General features: G+C 44.0%; 1 protein-coding gene across 1 annotated transcript; it reads left to right on the plus strand.

Annotated features, from left to right (window-relative positions):
- Positions 1-8183: 8183 nt before the first annotated feature.
- mat2ab (methionine adenosyltransferase 2Ab) lies at positions 8184-15986 on the plus strand. The gene is made up of 9 exons (XM_073060667.1): positions 8184-8386; positions 10071-10148; positions 10371-10493; positions 10576-10688; positions 10777-10920; positions 11558-11776; positions 13076-13258; positions 14411-14544; positions 14638-15986. Exons 1-9 carry the CDS (start codon positions 8296-8298, stop codon positions 14738-14740), a joined length of 1188 nt encoding a protein of 395 aa, XP_072916768.1. The 5' UTR covers positions 8184-8295; the 3' UTR covers positions 14741-15986.
- The last annotated feature ends 4502 nt before the right edge of the window (positions 15987-20488 follow it).

Raw genomic sequence — 20488 nt, forward strand, 5'->3', positions numbered from 1 at the left:
GAGGGCATTAGTTTAAGGTGAGAGGAGAAAGATTTCACAGGTTTCTGGGCAACATCTTCAGAGGTGGTGACTATATGGAATGATTTGTTGGACAAAGTAATTGAGACTGGGTACAGTAAAATTTAGAAGCCAATTGGATAGGAAAGGTTTAGAGGTATGTAGGCCAAACACACGCAAATGGGACTACCTTCAAAACACAAAAATACAACTGTAGATGCTGTGGATCAAAGAATATGAACACAACACTGGAAGAACTCAGCAGGTCAGGCAGCATCCGTGAGAAAAGGGTCTCGGCCTGAAACGTTGGCTACTCTTTTCTCACGGATGCTGCCTGGTCTGCTGAGTTCTTCCAGCATTGTGTTTGTATTCTGGGACTACCTTGGTGGGCACTATGGTCAGCAGGGCCCATTTCCATGCTGTACTATCTGTAGTACCAGTGGGATGGAGTGTGGGATATCCAGGGATATCTGGTTACGGGGCTTGTCATGTCCATTCTGGGGCAGCTCACACATCTTTGATCCTCACCTAGGGTTAGCTCTCACCTGTGGCTCCAGATAGCTGTTTGTATGTGACAGTAGCCACACCCGGCACATCGTTTGACAGGCAGGTTAAACTGGTCCAGGGAAGCTGGTGGCTTTATACCCTGGTGAGATAGGGACGTGCCTGTCCTAGCATGCCTCAGCGGACTGGGTGGATGAGAGACTTAGCGGCTAGGAAGGCAGTACTGCAATGCTCCGTGGAGAGTGAAGAGTGTGACATACCATAGAAGGTGTCATGGTTATCCACGGCAACCAAAGAAGACCCCAGTTTGTGTCTCTTGCTCCTACCAGTGTACCAGGGCTTCCGAGGACAAGGGAGTGGAACTGCCCCACTGCAATGGCTTTTCTACTTTAAAAACTCTCCCACAAAGGTTTCTTGGCATCGTCGGACACAATAGACAATCCATACCATTTGGATGGTGTGAACAGAGGACCCATGACATTGGGATCACTGAATAGAATTACTTCACTTGATTAACGTCACTTCCAGACAATTCTGCACTGAATAACCAAAGTGCAAAATAAATATATTATTAAAGTACGTGCATCACCATGTATAACCCTGAGATTCTTTTTCTTGCAGGCCTACTCAGTACATCCATAATAGAAATCAATGAAAGACTGCACCAACTGGGCATCAACCCATGTATAAAAGACAACAAGAGTGAATCTGCAGATGCTGGAAATAAATAAAAACACAAAATGCCGGCAGACAGCATCTATGGGAGGAGGTAGTGACGACGTTTCGGGCCGAAACCCTTCATCAGGAGTGAAGTAACATGGGATGGTTGAGGGGGGAGGGATAAAGTAGAGAGCTGGGAAGTGATAGGCTGGAGGGAAATGGGCTAGGGGGAAGGTGGAGAATTATAGGAAATAAAAGAGAAAGAAACGTAGGGCTGGGGGGAGATTATAGTGAGGGGGGAAAAAAGAAAGAGAACCAGACTAAAATAATAGATAGGGATGGGGGTAAGGGGGGGCAGGGGTATCAACGGCGGTCTGTGAGTTGGATGTTTATGCCGGCAGGTAGGAGGCTACCTAGGCGGGAGATAAGGTATTGCTCCATCGACCTGCGTGTGGCCTCATCTTGACGGTAGAGGAGGCCATGGACAGACATGTCAGAGTGGGAGTGGTCTGTGGAATTGAAGTGCGTGGCCACAGGGAGATCCCGCCACTGCTGGAGGACTGAGCGCCGGTGTTCGGCGAAACGGTCTCCCAGTCTGCGGCGGGTCTCCCCAATGTATAAATGGCCACATCGGGAGCACCGGATACAGTATATTACCCCAGTTGACTCGCAGGTGAAGTGGTGCCTCACCTGAAAGGACTGTCTGGGGCCTGGGATGGTGGTGAGGGAAGAAGTGTGGGGGCAGGTGTAGCACTTCTTCCATTTGCAGGGATGAGTGCCCGGAGGGAGGTCAGTGGGGAGGGATGAGTGGACAAGGGAGTCGCGTAGGGAGCAATCCCTGCGGAAAGCCGAGAGTGGGGGGGAGGGGAAGATGTGGCTGGTGGTGGGATCACATAGGAGGTGGCGGAAGTTTAGGCTGGTAGGGTGATAGGTGAGGACCAGGGGGACTCTATCCCTAGTGGGCTGGCGGGGGGATGGGGTGAGGGCAGAGGTGCGTGAAATACGGGAGACGCGATGGAGGGCAGAGTTGATGGTGGACGAAGGGAAGCCCCTTTCTTTAAAAACTGAAGACATCTCCTTTATCCTAGAATGAAAGGCCTCATCCTGAGAGCAGATGTGGTGGAGGCGAGGAATTGAGAGAAAGGGATAGCATTTTTGCAGGAGACAGGGTGGGAGGAGGAATAGTCTAGGTAGCTGTGGGAGTCATAGGTTTGTAGTAGACGTCGGTGGATAGGCTGTCTCCAGAGATAGAAACAGAAAGATCTAGAAAGGGGAGGGAGGTGTCGGAAATAGACCAGGTGAATTTGAGGGCGGGGTGAAAGTTGGAGGCGAAGTTAATGAAGTCGACGAGCTCAGCATGTGTGCAGGAAGCAGCGCCGATGCAGTCGTCGATATAACGCAAGAAAAGAGGAGGACAGATAGGCTTGGAACATAGATTGCTCCACATGGCCGACAAAAAGGCAGGCATAGCTAGGACCCAAGCGGGTGCCCATGGCTACACCTTTAGTTTGGAGGAAGTGGGGGAAGCCTAAGGAGAAATTGTTAAGGGTGAGGACTAATTCCGTGAGGCGGAGAAGAATGGTGGTAGAAGGTGACTGGCTGGGTCTGGAATCCAGGAAGAAACAGAGAGCTTGGAGACCTTCCTGGTGGGGGATAGAGGTATATAGGGACTGGATGTCCATGGTGAAAATGAGGCAGTGGGGGCCAGGGAAATTGAAGTCTTTGAAGAGATGTAAAGCATGGGAAGTACCACGGACATAGGTGGGAAGGGATTGAACAAGGGGAGATAAGACAGAGTCGAGATAGGCAGAAATTAGTTCAGTGGGGCAGGAGCAAGCAGAGACAATGGGTCTGCCTGGACAGGCAGGTTTGTGAATCTTGGGTAGGAGGTAGAAACGGGAAGTGCGGGGTGTGGGAACTATAAATTTGGTGGCCGTGGATGGGAGATCTCCCGAGCTGATGAGATCGGAAATGGTTTGGGAGACAACAAACCGTGCAAATACAGAAAGAAAGATTAATATAGGGTCTGTGTCCAAGTGGGTTTTAAACTTCTTGAATCCTAACTTTGACACATGTGCTGTTCGGTAAACATGGAATGAATGCCGAAATTTCATTTCAGTCTGAAAAGCTGCAAGCCAATAGTCAAGTTTATTGTCATTTAAATATGGTGGTGGCATCTGTCGGTATCGAGAGACCATGGATCTGCGCCTGGAGTTTCCAGGGCGCAGGCCTGGGCAGGGTTATATGGGAGACCGGCAGTTGCCCAAGCTGCAGGCCTTCCCCTCTCCACGCCACCGATGTTGTCCAAGGGAAGGGCACTAGGACCCATGCAGCTTGGTACCGGTGACATCGCAGAGCAATGTGTTGTTAAGCGCCTTGCTCAAGGACACAAACACGCTGCCTCGGCTGAGGCTCGAACCAGTGACCTTCAGGTTACTAGTCTGATGCCTTGCCCACTAGGCCACGCGCCAACACCATTTAAATATAACATGTTTATAATGTATTTACAGCAGAGACATTTCTCCGATCTAGGGTGTAAAGCACAAAGTACACACAATATCAAATAAAGATAAGGATGAATTGTGCATAAATAACAAATTAAAGTGCATAAATTAAATATCGTAAATTACAGAACATATTAATCAGTGGCACTTCGAATGCAATGCAGCAAGGAGTTCAGAAGCCTAATTGCCAAAGGAGAGGAACAGTTTCCTTTCCTGACTTCTTGTTTTTATGCATTGGAGTCTCCTGTCCGATGGTGGAAAGTCAAAGAGGATGCTGGATGGATGGGAGGGATCCTTCAAAATACTAAAGGCCCTGCGTATGCAATGCTCCTGATAAATGTTCTCAATGGGCGTCTGTTACAACATAAATATAAAACTCCAAATTTCACGACATGTGTCAAGATAATATACCTGATTCTGATCTAATAAAAAGTTAGGAAATAAAGTAATTATTTAATTTGTTTTACTGGCAAAGTACTTGTGTCAATAACCTGTTTAGCAAACAGTGGAACGTAGCAAGGCCTAATGAATATTAATAATTAATCTATTTGTAAGGATGTGAATATATTTTAGAGGAATATCTATGCAAGGCAGTCATGACCAAAGAATGTAGCAACTTTGACCTTAAGATTTTAAAGAATAATTGAAGAATAATTGTCAGCATGGGGTTAGAGTCGGTGATACCTGCCACCGTTGCTAATAACTATGAGAAGGGCTCTTGCTGCCCTGAAGTCAATAGTTTGAGGCAGTTTGACACACGAGGTAAAATGCATATATGACAAATTAATTTTTTTCTCTAACCAGAGTATGCCGGCCAGTGGGGCGAGTGGTCCTGGGTTTGAACCCGGCTGGCTCCTAAGCAAGCTTTCCATCTGAGCTGAGTTGCACGTCGAGCTAGTAATTTGGCCTCATGAAAAAAAACAGACAAATGCTAAAGAGATGGCAGTGTTGCCACCCGAGGCACCACAGGGCGCAGAGAGGAACAGGAAAATCAAACCAGTGTGTAAGGCCATAACATACAGCACAGACACAGACTCTTTGGCCCATCTAGTCCACGATGAAACGCTTACCTCCATCAACCTGCATTGGGACCACAGCCCTCCTTACCACTGACTTCTCAATCATTGAAATCAAGTTTACGTGTACCACTTGTGCTGGCAGCTCATTCCACACACTCATGAGTTAAGAAGTTCCCCCTCATGTTCCCCTTAAACTTCTCGCTTTCACTTAACCCAGTACCTCTGGTTGTAGACTCGCCCAACTCCAGTGGGGAAAATGGAGCGCAATTAGGCCATTCGACCCATTGAGTCTGCACCACCATTCCATCATGGCTGATTTATTATCCTCCTCCACGGCCATCCATGGCAATGAATTTTACAGATTCACTATCATCGGGTTATATTTTTATATTGTAACTTATAATAATTTTAATGTTTTTTAAAAAGAGATACTACATAGCAACACATCTCTTCAGCCCAATTAGCCTACAGCACCCAACCAAACCCCCACAACCAATCATCTAACAAACACATGATACTATACTCAAAACCCAATGCATTGTTTCATTTGCAGATTTGATTTAAATAAAAATTCCCTCTCCTCTGGTGAACAAATTCTGCCCCCCTTCTTTAATTCCTCACTCTGACCTTTTCACGCCTATTTCCCCCCTGGGTCCCTTCCTCCTTTGTCCACTCTCCTCTCTCATCAGATCCTTCCTTCTCTAACCCTTGACCTTTCCTACCTACCTGGCTTCTCCTATCACCTTCCAGCTAGCCTCTTCCCCCCTCTGCCCACCTTTTTATTCTGGTATCTTCCCCCCTTCCTTCTCAGTCCTGAAGAAGAGACTCAGCCTGAAGTGTCAACTCTTTCTTCTTTTCCACAGATGCTGCCTGGTCTGCTGAGTTCTTCCAGCGTTGTGTGTGTGTGTGTGTGTGTGTGTGTGTGTGTGTGTGTGTGTGTGTGTGTGTGTGTGTGTGTGTGTGTGTGTGTGTGTGTGTGTGTGTGTGTGTGTGTGTGTGTGTGTGTGTGTGTGTGTGTGTGTGTGTGTGTGTGTGTGTTGTGTATTGCTTTGGATTTCCAGCATCTGCAGAATTTTGAAAATCCCCTTGCGCACTGTGCATTCCAATCAGTATGGGAGCCTAAACATACAACTTCCTGCTCCAAGGTGGGAGATTGAAACTCCTAGTTAGAATGATCACACGGGACAGAAAGACACTGAAGAGACGCAAGAACCAGCTGGATGGCGGTGATGGGACACCCCTGGATATTGGAATCACTGAGCAGAATCAATATCCTGAGTTCTGAAATGATAACCAGTTCAAAATTACAGAATTTTCTAAAAAAAAAACATCCAAATGTCAGTTATTTGACATTTCAGCCTCCTGCAGAAACCAAGGTGCACCATGACAAAATCACCGACGTTATTCAAATTCAGTTAAGGATTGCTGGAGCACTTAGATAACACGTCATTTCGAGAGGACTAGAATATACGAGCAAGGATGTAATGCTGAAGCTTTAGGTGGCACTGGTGAGGCCTCACTTGGAGTATTGTGAGTAGTCTTAGGCCCCTTATTTAAGAAAATATGTGCTAACATTGGAAGTTTCAAAGGAGGTTCACAAGAATGATTCTGGGAATGAAAGGGTTAACATCTGAGGAGCAATTGAAGGCTCTGGGCCTGTACTCGCTGGAGTTTAGCAGGATGAGAGGGAATCTTACTGAAACCTATCGAATGTTGAAAGGCCTAGAATGAGTGGATGTGGAGAGGATGTGACCTATGGTGAGGGAGTCAAAGACCAGAGGGCACAGCATCAGAAAAGAGATGAGAGGGAATTCCTTTAGCCAGAGGGTGGTGAATCTGTGGAATTCATTGCCACCAACATCTGTGGAGACAAGGCCTTGCAGTGTATTTAAGGCAGAGGTTGATAGTTTTTTGATTAGTCAGGGCATGGAAGGTTCCAGAGAGAAGGCAAGTGAATGTGGCTGAGAGGAAAATGGATCTGTCATGATGAAAAGGTGGAGCAGACTCGTTAGGCCAAATTCTGCTCTGATGTCTTATAGGCTGATTTGTGTGGGGAGTTCAGCAGACGTTTATAATTAGGATGAATTAGGAGGTAGATGAAAGCAAATTTCTACTTTAAAAGACTACAGAAACAAGTTAGAAGGTGTAGTTGTTTTGATGCTCTAGCCGAATGCAAGTTAATTCATGAGAATTATGGCCAATTGTGGTTAAAAACAGAAAATACTTAGCAGGATAAGAAACGTAGACAGTGAGAGAAATGACATTACTACAAATCAAAATCACGAACCTGTCCAAAATAAAAACACAAAATTTTGGAAGCACTCAGCATCTGTAGAAAGACAAATCATTCATGTTTCAGGTTAATAACCTTACATAAGACCTACGAAAAGGTACAAATCCAAACGATTTAAGTGAAAGGAAAGCAAGAGGGACAGACAAAGGGATTATTTGAAGTCTATTCTGTCTCCATTAATGTTGGCTGGCCTGAGCTTTCGGCGCAATTTCTGCTTTAAATTATGAGTGCTAACATCTGGCAATTTAATTGGTTTTTGATGTTATGGATTGATCACCGTCCGGTGTACCTATATCTCCTTTTAAAATCCTGAAGACATCAAAGCTCCAAGGAAGGACAGAACAATGTTGCAAATTTGCTGCCAGTTACGCAGGCTTTGCGTTTGCGGGGTGTGGATTATTGTCCCTACGAAGGAGAACTGGAAGAGAGCAATTTTAGAAACTGAAAAGAATCAGAAACTCACCAAGAGCTCCCAGTTACTTTAATATAAAGAGATCTCTCTTCAGGCGAATCGATTCTATTTCCATCTATTGTTCTACAAAAACTGCTACACTTAGAGGTGCAGTGTTCGCATTTCAAAGTTCACCGGATGAAAATATTAGATTTTAATAGTGGTATGTATTCCCAAGACTTTTTATAAATTATGAACCGTGCAGGTCCTAATCAAATCCTTACAATGCGGGGGAGAGTGGTTAGGAAAGAGGGGTAATCAATATTTCAACCACCAGATATTTTATAGCTTGGTAGTTAGCATTTAGATTGTATCTAATTTCAAAGCAAATACATTGTAAGGTTTCCCCTAAAAATACTGCAAATAGATTAATATTTCAAACAAAACCATGGTCTCCCAAACCAGTTCGTCATGGAAGAAATGTGACTGCGCCTCACTGCGGCATTCTCTAGCAATCCTTGTGATTGACATGAGCGCCGCAGTCTAACCACGCCCACGCCACTCCAAGTGCAGAAAGGGTGGGGTTCTAAATTCTCTAAAGTGGGGGGCGATCGGTGAGCTGCGTGTTGCTCCCAGTGAAGCCAGTTCCAGCATGGAAGTTCAGAATTAGATCTTAAGGGAATGCTTAGTGTTAGGGTCACTACGTGTTGAGAGACCGGCTCGGTCCCTCCTCTGTCACTCTCCCCTTTTGCCGGGCAATGGTTGCACCGGGGGAAGACCCACGTGGGAGGGCGCTCCTATAAAAGCAGCGGCGGCGGTCGCTGCCATTATTCACCACGCAGCAGCCGCACTGACTGAGGTGGGTTCCAGCTTTCGCTGCACGAACCTCCGACGCGCCGTTTCCCGAACCCGACAGCGAGCAGCACCATGAACGGCCAGATCAATGGTTTGCACCAGAGCCTACTGGACGAGAGGACGTTCCTGTTCACTTCCGAGTCCGTGGGCGAAGGTCATCCAGGTGAGCCCGCCGCCGAGGGAGGGATGGGGGCGGGCTTGCGCGCCTCCGGCCATGCGCGCGGGCCGGTTCCCTCAGTTCTGGAATTTTCGAAAAGAGCGGGAAAGGAGCAGTTGCGACGCCTCGGGGAACGGCCGGGCGGGCGAGGGATCGGAATCGCGTTCGGGTTCCCGCCGGCCGGCGGGTGGGCGGGCGGACGGACGGACGGGAGTCCGGGCGGGGTGGTCAATACCGCCGATCCCGAGATAAGTGGGCGGGTGTTTGCACCCCGCGGAGGGGCGGGTGGCGCCGAGACTCGGCGAACAAGTGGACCGGCTCTCTTTGTGCGTTCCACGCCATCCGAGAAGGACGGCTTTCTACCTGGCGTCGTCGCTCCGGTCGTCCGGCACGTTTTGCCGCATCGCCTCGCTGCCCGGGGAAGCGGTGACGTTTCTCGCTTCCGCTGAGGGCTGACCAATGGGATCACGGCATCAGCTGTCAGACGCTTAATCGCCGCGCCTGACCAATAGGAGATGTCTCCTGTGGCTGTTGCCTGGTTCTGATTGATGCCGTCACCTGTCGCTCACATTGATGGTAGTGGATCAGTAAACGGAATCGCAAGTGGAAGTACACCTCGTGTGAGCCTGCTGTGTTTGTCGTGATGGTCATGCTTCCTCTGCTTGCTGCTAGCCCTACTAAGGTGTAATTGCACTCGTATCAATTGATGTAATTTCGTATGCAGCAATTATTATTGCTGGACTCAGTATTTAATAATATGCCATGGACCAATACCATGAGACAAAGGGTCCCTGGACCCCAGCTTGGGAACTCCTGAGCTAGATCACTTCAACTGGGATGATTCAGCATCTCTGCAAGTGACCTAATCTGAACCTTGGCTCAAGGATAGGTTGCTAGAGAGAACCCGTCATTGGGTGTATTTAAGGCAGAAGATTGGCAGGTTTTTAATTAGTAAGGGAAGAGCTGGGTGTAACAGTTACAGGGGAAGTGAAGTTTAAAAAGATCAACCATGACTGAATGGCAGAGCAGATTTGATGGGCTGAATGGCCTAATTCTGTTCTCGTATCATTTGGATAGAAGCATACACTAAGTGGAGGTTTGATAGGACCTCCAGTGATGAATAAAACTACTTGTGTTCTGATGCATGGAACTGTACTAGTAAACTTGCAGGATTTTAGAAGAATGAGGGGATATCATTGAAACCTATTGGATATTGAAAGTCCTTGAGAGTGGATGTGGAGAGGATGTTTCCAACAGAGGGTGAGACGAGGACCAGCGGGCATAGCCTTGGAATAGAAGAATATCCGTCCCATTGGAACAGAGGAATTTCTTTAGCTGGAGGGTGATGAATCTGGAATTCATGACCACAGATGGCTGTTGAAGCCAGACAGGTTTTTGGGTATATTGGAAAAAGTTTGAAAGGTTCTTGATTAGTAAGGGTTAACAAAGTTTACGGGGGAAAGCAGTTGAAGGGGGTTGAAGATAGAATTAATTAACTATAATGGTATTGCAGAGCAGACTCAATGGGCTAAATGGCCTAGTTCTTCAACTTGTGTGTCAGATTTTGGTAAACTTGTGAGGAGGGGACAAATTGAATCTGTTGGAGGCTTGGTATTTGAAATTATAAGAGTCAGTGATGGGGTGTTTTGTTATGTAGCTTTATGTTAATTAAAGGTAATTGTACTTGCAGATAAAATCTGCGATCAGATTAGTGATGCTGTGCTGGATGCCCACCTCAAACAAGACCCTGATGCCAAAGTTGCTTGCGGTAAGTTCTGATGACAAATGTTTCTGTTAGTTAATTATTATTTTGTGATGGGAGTAATGAATTATGTTTGTGCTCTGTGCAACAAGCAAGTTTTATAAAGTTTGTGTTTCTACATGCCATTCAAAGTGTTCCTTGTCCAATTGTGTTTTTTTAAGGCTGGAAAAGCAATGAAAGGTAATTATTAAGTTATTGGAAATTGTACCTGATCTTTTTGTTTTACAGAGACTGTCGCAAAAACTGGTATGATTCTGCTGTGTGGTGAGATTACCTCCAGGGCCTCTGTTGACTATCAGAAGGTTGTACGAGATACGATTAAACATATTGGATACAATGATTCCTCAAAAGGTGCGTCACTGAGTGGGTATTCTTAACTGTTTTCAATTGCTGTGCATAAATTGTGTAGTGATAATGACTGTGATAATTACAGGCTTTGACTACAAGACCTGCAATGTTCTGGTTGCTTTGGAACAACAATCTCCAGATATTGCACAAGGAGTTCATCTGGATAGGAATGAAGAAGATATTGGTGCTGGAGATCAAGTAAGAGCAATTTGTCAGTGTCTTTTTGAAACAATGTGTTTGCCATTTCATTTGCTCTGGAACTAAGCTGTAAGTTTTCTTTCTCCAGGGCCTTATGTTTGGTTATGCCACAGATGAGACTGAAGAGTGCATGCCCCTGACCATTGTTCTTGCTCACAAACTGAATGCCAAAATGGCTGAGTTACGCCGTAATGGCACTCTGCCCTGGCTCCGACCAGATTGCAAAACACAGGTAAGGTGAGCTTGTTGGATTTGTAACAGATATTTGTCCATTTCTGTGAATGAGCTGGGTTTTAAAAGATCATTGGTCACTGCTAGCAGCTCTACAAGTGTACTTGTTTTATTTTTTTTTGTCCATTAGCACAGATTGCTTTCTTATGCAACTGATTGTCAGTCTTTGTGTGTAGTTTTTTTTTCTATTGTACCAACTACTGTGAATGCAAGATAATGAATCTCAGGGTAGTGGTATGGTGGCGTAGAAGTACTTTGATAATAAATTTTTCTTTGTACATTCCATTTGCCATGAGTACTGTGTGACTCACCCAAATGCTGAATCATTGCCCTCCAACCCAGTTATGTTTTTTCATTATTTTTTTAAAAAAATACTTTTCATTGCCTTAACACCCTGCTGTGAAGACTTCAGCCCCCTCCTGTCATTTCACTGCTGTTCTCAAGAAAAGTTCAAATGATTTGTTACCCTCCTGTACAATACTACCTTCCAATAGTTGATCACGCCCCCACTCACTGCTGGTTTGTCCATTTGCTCTTAAAAGTTGGTAGTCTTTATGAATCAGTCCTGTCTCTGGTGGTCAGAGACATGCAAATGTCAGAACTATTTTTTTAAAACTTGTCCTGTTTTACCTTTGTAGGTTACTGTGCAGTACCTGCAGGACCATGGTGCTGTTATTCCTATCCGTGTGCACACAATTGTTATATCTGTGCAGCATGACGAAGATGTTCCACTGGATGAGATGAGGGATGCTCTGAAGGACAAAATAGTCAAGGCTGTGGTGCCTTCCAAGTACTTGGACGACGAGACTGTATATCACCTGCAGCCCAGTGGACGTTTTGTTATTGGTGGACCACAGGTTGGCTAGTGCGGTTCTTGTTTTGATAGAAGTCTTACGGAGCTACTGAAGTGACATCTTAGATTATCTTGTGTTTCATGAAGCTTGGTTTTCTGCATGGCCCTGAGTGTTGCTGCTTCAGTATCTGCAAACGTGCTGAGAAAACTTATTTTGCTTTCAGTGCTTTATCCACGTACTTACTCCTTTTTATCAGCTGGTATTTTGAGCTAGGTTTAGACACTGGAAAGGGCACAGGGTACTGCAGATACACTGCAGTCTTTTTATCATTGCGTGCATGTGAAAAGGGTTGCTGGATAGAAACTAGGAGCAGAGGGGTTATCTTCCTGTTCCAGTGAGCTGACTCCACATGAGCCTGATTATTTTAAGTGACTGGAAGAGGCTTACTATTTGCTTGGCTCTGTTTTTTGAGTTCAGTGAAATCTTGTGCGTTAGTTGAAGCTGCGTCCTGATATAATATGAACACTATCATTTGAATGTAATGGAAGCTTATTTGTTTGTTTTTATTTACCATGACTGCATGTATTTTTATATCAGTAGCAGTATTGTCACTAGGTATGCAGATACTAGGTAAAGGAGTATTGTTCGGTATGGGAGGGGCCATTCAGCATGTCTGACCTATGCCTGCTCTGTAACAGCAATTTTGTTGTTCCAGTAAATTATTTTTCTTTTCAATTATCCAGTCCTTTTTGAGGTAAAATTCAAAATGTCTTTACTACCTCTGGCAGAGAATTCCAGTATCAACATGTGTTGGGTATAGATTTTTTTTCCCTTCTGCCATTTGTAGCTTATAATTTAGATTTGTTCAGTATCTCATTGGACCTTGATCCTCTGCCATTTGGAAAGTAGGTTCACTGTCTACTCTTAACTATACACTATGATTTTTAGATCATTTATCAAAATCAGTCATGCTAATGTAATCTTTTTTTCCCCATCCCCCGGCGCCATTTTAGTCACTTCTGCACTTGATCTCCCATCCTACCAGCATAAAAATACTCAGTTTCCTGAAATGTGGCACTCAGAACTGGATGGCACTTCCAATTGTCAGAACCAAAAGATGGTTTGTGATTCCCTTTGCAACCACAGCAAATGGACTGCATGTACTTAAATTTTGAATTATGCCTAATATGTCTTTAAATACGGGTGTTCACACAGTGTTCTGTACTTACTAATACTACAACTAAACTTCACATTCGAGGGAAGAGGAGAGCTATGTGCTCCCATATCTAGTGACAATATTAACATTTGTTTGCTTTTTCTGGTGTTAATTAAAACTTCAAAACAAAACGCCTTTCAAAACAGGGAGATGCGGGCCTCACTGGCCGAAAGATCATTGTTGACACCTATGGTGGATGGGGTGCACACGGGGGTGGTGCTTTCTCTGGCAAGGACTACACCAAAGTGGATCGTTCTGCTGCTTATGCTGCTCGATGGGTTGCCAAGTCTCTGGTAAAAGCTGGTCTGTGCCGACGTGTCCTTGTGCAGGTGAGTTATTGGCAGCTCCAAATTGGCCTGTGTGATGAGCATTTAAAATAAAACAAATGGTTTAGTGATTGCATGTCGGGGATGGCAGCTTAATCTCTGATCTAAGTTGGAGTTGAACAGAAGTACAGTGATAACTAAAGCAATAAACTCAATGTTCACTTGTACCACCTGATAACAGAAATAAAAAATATTTTGAGAGTTGAGCAGCATTTGTAAGGTTTTGCTTCAGTGTGCTCAGAACTGGGGTAAAAAGTGAGTGTGCTTTAACGGGGGTTAGAGGAAGTGAGAATTTAATGAGAATAAAGTAAATGATTGGACTCTGAGATTTCTACTTACAATTGTCCTTCAAACATGATACTTGGGGGGGACACAAAATGCTGAAGGAACTCAGTGGGTGAGGCAACATCGGTTAGAAAGAGTGAACAGTTGTCTTTTCAAACCAAGACGCTTCAGTGGTGGGGGGGGGGGGGGGGAGAAGGGGCCAGCTGGAAGGTATTAGATGAAGCCAGGTGGGTGGGAAAGGGTAAAGGACTGTGAAGAAAGAATCTGATAGGAGAGTTGGACCATAGGACAAAGGGAGGAGGAGGGGACTGGGGAAATAATAGGCAGGTGAGGAAAAAGTAAGAGTGGGAATAGAGGAAGGGAGGATTCGTTTATGGGAAGAATTTGATATTCATGCCATCAGGTTGGAAGGTACCCAGATGTAGTATAAGGTATTGCTGCTCCACCCTGAGGTTGGGTTTGTCTTGGCAGAAGAGGGGGCAATGGATCAACTCGTCAGAATGGGATTTGGAATTAAACTGTCTGCTGCCCTGTGACACTTGGGGAACCGGTTGATGGCCATTGGCTTTCCATTATATCACTAACTCCCATGGTTGACCCTAGTCCTTAGTCTTTCCTGAAGGTGTTGATTTAGCCTCTAACCAGGGTTTAGGGCAGCAGAGATCCAGTGGCACGTCTGAAATCAAGGGGGTGGGGGGGGGGGGGGGGGTCTGCTGTCTAGAGATGTCCAGAAAGCTCTCAAGTGGTGGCCACAGAGAAACCTAACTCTAACCCCAATTCCAGTACAGTGCTCCATTTATTTGTGGCTTCTAAGAATTAACAAGTTTTGTGTGGCATTGTGCCTTAATAGGATGTCTGATCTGTTTTTAGGTATCCTATGCTATTGGAGTAGCAGACCCTTTGTCCATCTCCATTTTCTCCTACGGCACATCTGAAATGAGTGAGAAGGAACTTCTGGGTATTGTGAAGAAAAACTTTGACCTACGTCCGGGTGTTATTGTCAGGTAAGTTTGCTGTACAATGGTTGGATAAGGTAGTAGATATGAGGTAGAATTGGGATAAACTGAAAACCTACTGAAACATTTAATGTTTTCCAGGGATCTGGACTTGAAGAAGCCAATTTACCAGAAGACAGCAGCCTACGGCCATTTTGGTAGGGATAGCTTCCCCTGGGAAGTGCCTAAAAAACTTAAGTGCTGAGTGTAAAGTCTTTCTCCCCAGATCTGTTGGTGTATAATACAGAGAAGCTGCAGACTCGGGGAGAAAGACCCTTTCCATATATCCTGTCCTCCCATTACTCCCATTTGCTAGTGGCGGAATCTATCTTCTTCTTTACTCCCATTCTCTTATCACGCGGAGTTTGTCCTTGACCCTCTTATGCTAGCCACTGAATTGCTAATATGTAGTTTCTGTTCAGGGTGAGGGTTGAAAGGGACCATAAAGCAGAGGATCAATTTTTTTGGGTTTGGATGACCAGACACTAAGTGTCCCCATTACAACTGTAACCCTATGTCTGCAAGACCTGCTTTGCATAATCATGCCCCAAATGAAACCTATAGTGTTGCTTGTACACAAAGGTCAGTGCTTGTCCCAAACATTGGGACACTTACAGTAATGGTGCTTATTGTGTAGTCCTGGCCCATAGTGTGGTTTAAATGTCCTGACTATCATGCAGTCCTAATTGGATTACCAATTTGGAGTTTTAACTTCTTACCAACCCCCATTTTTCTTTGAGGACGTACGTAATGATTTTTAAACAGCAAAAGGGTTTTCAAAGGAATTAACAACTAGCTATGCATCGTTGTTTCTGCACTAGCCAAACCTCGTTTTTAAACTTTGTTTTGAACAGGCTCTTCTGGCAAGGGTTCCCTCCGAGGCCTGTAGGTTGCACACTTTTGGTATTTTTTAAAATCTTTAAGGAAATATCCATAACTGCACAATGTGCTCCTGGGTTTCAGTCAAGTGGACATAGCAGCCATTGTTGTTGAAGCTGGTGTAGATACAGAGAAGCCAGTGAAATGATGGCTCCAGGAATCTAACCTTCATACTTGAATAATATTACGTTCCTATTTATTCTGAGACCTGGCGTAGTTACAGAGAAGCCAGTGTCGCAGTAGGCAGCTTAGAAAAGTCATATTTTTTAAGAGAGAAATATATTGCAATTCCTTCAGTCACAGTATCCCTGGTAAGCCTAAGGTGTCCTACAGAAAGCCCTTGGGCTTGACCTACAAGGGGTCTGGTTGGTGTTAAACACAGGGGCAGGCGTGTCCAGCAGTTGGTGAGTGCCTCTTGGCTGGTGTTGTACAGAGAAGCTGGCCTGTTTACATGCTCTCAGCCACTGCTGTGATCGGCAAGTGCCTTTTTGTAACTTAGCAGTTATTACGTATGTCTGTTATCAGAAGTCCAAATGCTAGCTCTCAATAAAGTGCTAGGTTCTCCATATAAACTGCTTATTTGTGTCTGCATATTCCTTATTACAACGGCTATAAAATCCTACTCGGAGCTGAGCACACGAATTTTGCTACTGCTGGTTAATACTTGATTGGCGAAGGTGTTGATCAACTAAAGACGAAGCCTGCAGGGAACCAAAATCAGGTATTTCAGTGCTGTATATCATGTGTTCCTGAGGTAGGAACTGGCAGCTTAATGCTTCATTGACTATTTCTTAGAAACTAATCCTGCTGTCAGCTTTGTATGCATTTTCAAGGAGTTACTGAAATGCTGTATTTCCAAGTCAGCATGGTATCTTTAGTTTGCATCTTGTTAGGCTGCCTGGATCTCCCGTTGGTAGTAATGTGTAAGCTTTCAATGTCTGTGTACACTGGAACATGTAGGACATGCTCCTATTGCCTTCCTAAAAGTCTTGGTGATGTAAAGCAAATTACAAGCTCAAGTTTTAGAGATAAGATTTGGGTGAGATGGATCAAGGGAGTAGCATCTGTCCATATGTCCAGGAAGCCTAACTAGTACCCACCACTCAATCTCACTGAGCCTATGTGTGTAGTGCATTCCGTTCGATGTACAAGTCCAGCAGTGAAGCTTCATCACATTGGTAGGTTGAACTGAACCTTGGCTGACCTACTTTTATATAGCATTTGAACTTAATCTGTTCTTGGAAAGCTGAGAATTGTTTAGCCCACAAAATGCTGGGTGAACTCAGCATGTCAGGCAGCATCTATGGAGGGGAATAAACAGTTGACATTTCAAGCCCAGACCCTTTGGGACTGGAATAGAAAGGGGCAAAAACAATAAGATGGAGGGGGCAAGTAAGGAGTACAAGCTAGTAAAGTTCCTTTGGTGGGTTTATTCATTGTGAGCAATATTTGTATACATTTTGTATGTTCACCATATTGCTGATTTCAAATGTCAAAACCGGAAGAAGAAATTTCTCCATCAGCCCCTTGTTCTAAACACCTTGCAGGTTCATTTCTGCTTAAATGGAATATCACCAAATCAGGGTCTGCACTCAAAGCTGTAAATTTCAAAGTGAATGTCAGGAGGCAAATGTTTGAAAGGGGGCAAAGCCTATATTTAAATCCTATTCAGAACTAGGATTATACCCAAGTTTATTTCTGTGGCATGAAGAATGCAAGAGGCCCTTCTCCAGTCATACAAATTCTTTCCATAGGAAGCATAAGTTAGCCAACTACCATCCCATCTGCTCCTTCAGTGAGATGAAATGTATTAAGTGCTATTAGGTACTGTTAACCTAAATTACCCACAGGTACAAAAGAAAATGCAGAGGTACTTCAATAGATGTTGCCTGACCTGTAATATCGCTAAGGTACCTCAAAATACAGGAAGAACTCAGCAGTTCAGGCAGCATTTATGGAGAGGAATGAACAGTTGACATTTTGAACCAAGACCCTTCATTTGGACACTTAATGTTTATGATTTGTGGTAACTCTTCATCTTTCTGGTTCTGGGTTTTCATCATCTTCAATTTTTTTATTTCTTTATTCAGTACATTGGAATCAGCCAAACACTACTGGTTTAAAAACCCAAACTCGTGTTGCAGCCTTATTTGCAATTCTATACATAAAAGCTAACTGTCGGCTATTGTATTATCATGAAATACCAGGGTCAATATTTGACAAAATATTAATGGAAATGGACGGAATCATACCCAGTGCAAACAGGTCTACCACTGCTACACATGTTGGCGTTACAATAGTATATACTCTACTGAATGTATCTTAGTTGAGCTGGATATCTCACTCAGTCCTGTTTTATGTCATTTTGCCATTCTTGGGAGCTTTTTATATATTACAAACAATCCTAGTCTAGCAAAGTTGTGAATTTGACTAGATACATCATTCAGGGCAATAGATTGCAATGTAGGATGTGCTTTAACAAAGAATGCAGACTTTTTTTTTGTTCATCTTAAGCTGAAACTAATAAACCATAAATTATGATCTGTAAGTTTTATCACTCATTCTCATTCAAAATTCCACAATCCTTCAACTGTATCTGCCACTAGAAAGCTGGTCACCCCCTTATTGGAAAGATAGGGGGACTAGAGGGAGTGCAGAGGAGATTTATGAGGATGTTGCCTCGATTGGAGAGCATCTCTTAACGAGAATAGATTGAGTGAACTCCTTTTCTCCTTAGAATGACGAAGGATGAGGGGCATTGATCGTGTGGATACAAGAGGTATTTTCCCAGGGCTGACCTAGCTAATGAGGGGGCATAGTTTTAAGGTGCTTGGAAGTGGGTACAAGATGGATGTCAAGTGGTAAGTTTATTCCACACAAGTGGTGGGTGCGTGGAATGCACTGCCAGCAAAGGTGGTAGAGGTGGCTACAGTAGGGTTTTTAAAAGACTTGGGTACATGGAGCGTAGAAAAATAGAGGGCTATGGAGTAGGGAAATTCTAGCCAACTTCTAGAGTAGGGTACATGGTCAGCACAACATTCTGGGCTGAAGGACCTATAATGTAGATTTTCTGTTTCTATACTGTGCTGTTAGTGGATCAGTCAATCATCTGTCTTGACTCTCACCTTGTGGAGTGAGTTTCAAGGATTGAACAGCCTACTATGTTTCTAGTGGCAGATAACGACAGCAAGGAGTTCTAGAATATCCCTGTCCTAAATGGTGTTTAGTACAAGTGCAAAAGATAGGCTGCATTAATAAATGTGACCATTTACAGCTATGTAATTATCAGCTTTGTCATGTCTGCACTGTCACGGCAATTCCTATGTACAGAATACGGTAAACTGCCAGGTGCTGTCAATTGATGATAAAGGTTCCATCTAGTGACTAATGCCAAATGTGCTTCAAAACCATCTGTTATCACAAAATCATCATGTATAGGTAGATGACGTGAATGGTTACTCAGCCAACATTCACACTACATAAGAGCCAGACAGACAATTGACATCTCTAAGACAGCCTAATCATTTCCCCTGCAACTCAAAGGTGTCGTCTGTTGACCAGAAACTTATATAGATCAGCCCCCAACTCGTCACCAGTCCTGATGAATGGTTTCAACCCAAAAAGTTGACAATTCCTTTCCTCTCAGACAGGAATTAGACCTACTGAGTTCTTCAAGCAGATTGATGTTCCAGATTCCATTATCTGCAGTCTCATGTTTCCATATAACATATTCACAAGTCTTCACAACAAATATCCACCTTCACCCTAAAGCCTTTTTACGATGTGAAACTCAGAAATATCTGGCATTTAATCTGGACTGACACCAGTTCTCAATGATACAGAATCTTAAAACTAAAGGACAAAACACTAAACAGATATGCCCCTCATCTAAAACACTCTCCCAATCAATGCATTGTGGCTGAAGTGTGTACCATCAATAAAATACATGGGAACACCATCCTCTTCAGATTTTCCTCCTGGTCATATCTGATGCTGTCTTGTAAATATTCCCTTGTCCTTCATCATCAACAGAGCCATGAGAGTTATCACCAAAGTTCTCAATGGCAATGAGTGGATGCCTTTACAGCGATGCTACATTTTGTACTTGAATTTTCTAGATTGCTAATCTTGACAATTACAAAATTTTTGTCCAGTTTTACTCTTCCACCCTCAATGAACTTGAGCTCATGAAAAACTTGCTGCAGCCCACCTTGCATGCCTGTGTTCATCCATTGGCCTTTTCGTGCTTCCTTGTATTTACTTCATAGTTTAAAAAGTCACATCTGGAATGGAAATATTTCACTAAAGAAATCTGTCATGTCCTTTTCAACATTTACTAATTTTTTTTTATTGATACATCAATGGTTAGGTATGGCAAGTGTTTCTGTACGTGACTGCAGAGTTTGCACATCAAGGTAACCTGCCTCCCTTCCACAGACTCTTGTCTGTTCTTGCTGCCTCAGTAAGGTGGACAGCCTAATCTAAAGGCCCACTTTCCTCCAACATTCTCTTCTCCCATTGGGCAGAAGACAGATATGGACTACCTGGTTCAGGGATAGCTTCTACCCCCACCCCCACTATTATAAGACTTAAATTGTTCCTTAATATGATGAGATCAACGATCTCACAATCTACAGTGACATGCAAAAGTTTAGGTACCCCAGTCAAAATTTCCGTTGCTGTGAATAGTTAAGTGAGTAGAAGAACTGATCTCCAAAAGTCATAAAGATGAAACATTCTTTTCAACATTTTAAGCAGGATTAGTAATGTAATTAAGAAATGGCAGTTAACAGGAACGGTGGAGGTCAAGTTGAGGTCTGGAAGACCAAGAAAACTTTCTGAGAGAATTGCTCGTAGGATTGTTAGAAAGGCAAATCAAAACCCCCGTTTGCAGAAGACCTTCAGAAAGATTTAGCAGACTCTGGAGTGGTGGTGCACTGTTCTACTGTGCAGCAACACCTGCACAAATATGACCTTCACGGAAGAGTCATCAGAAGAAAACCTTTCCTGCGTCCTTGCCACAAAATTCAGCATCAGAATTTTTGCTTTGGGCCCTTTTCCTTTTTTGTTATTT

This window comes from Hemitrygon akajei, chromosome 1, assembly GCF_048418815.1.
Source record: "Hemitrygon akajei chromosome 1, sHemAka1.3, whole genome shotgun sequence".
NCBI lineage: Eukaryota > Metazoa > Chordata > Chondrichthyes > Myliobatiformes > Dasyatidae > Hemitrygon > Hemitrygon akajei.

Bases quoted from the DNA above. Each gene is read 5' to 3' on its own strand.
- mat2ab (XM_073060667.1), top strand. From the start codon at position 8,296: ATGAACGGCCAGATCAATGGTTTGCACCAGAGCCTACTGGACGAGAGG. The intron at 10,689-10,776 runs GTAAGAGCAATT...TTCTTTCTCCAG, and splicing joins ATATTGGTGCTGGAGATCAA to GGCCTTATGTTTGGTTATGC. The intron at 13,259-14,410 runs GTGAGTTATTGG...ATCTGTTTTTAG, and splicing joins GCCGACGTGTCCTTGTGCAG to GTATCCTATGCTATTGGAGT.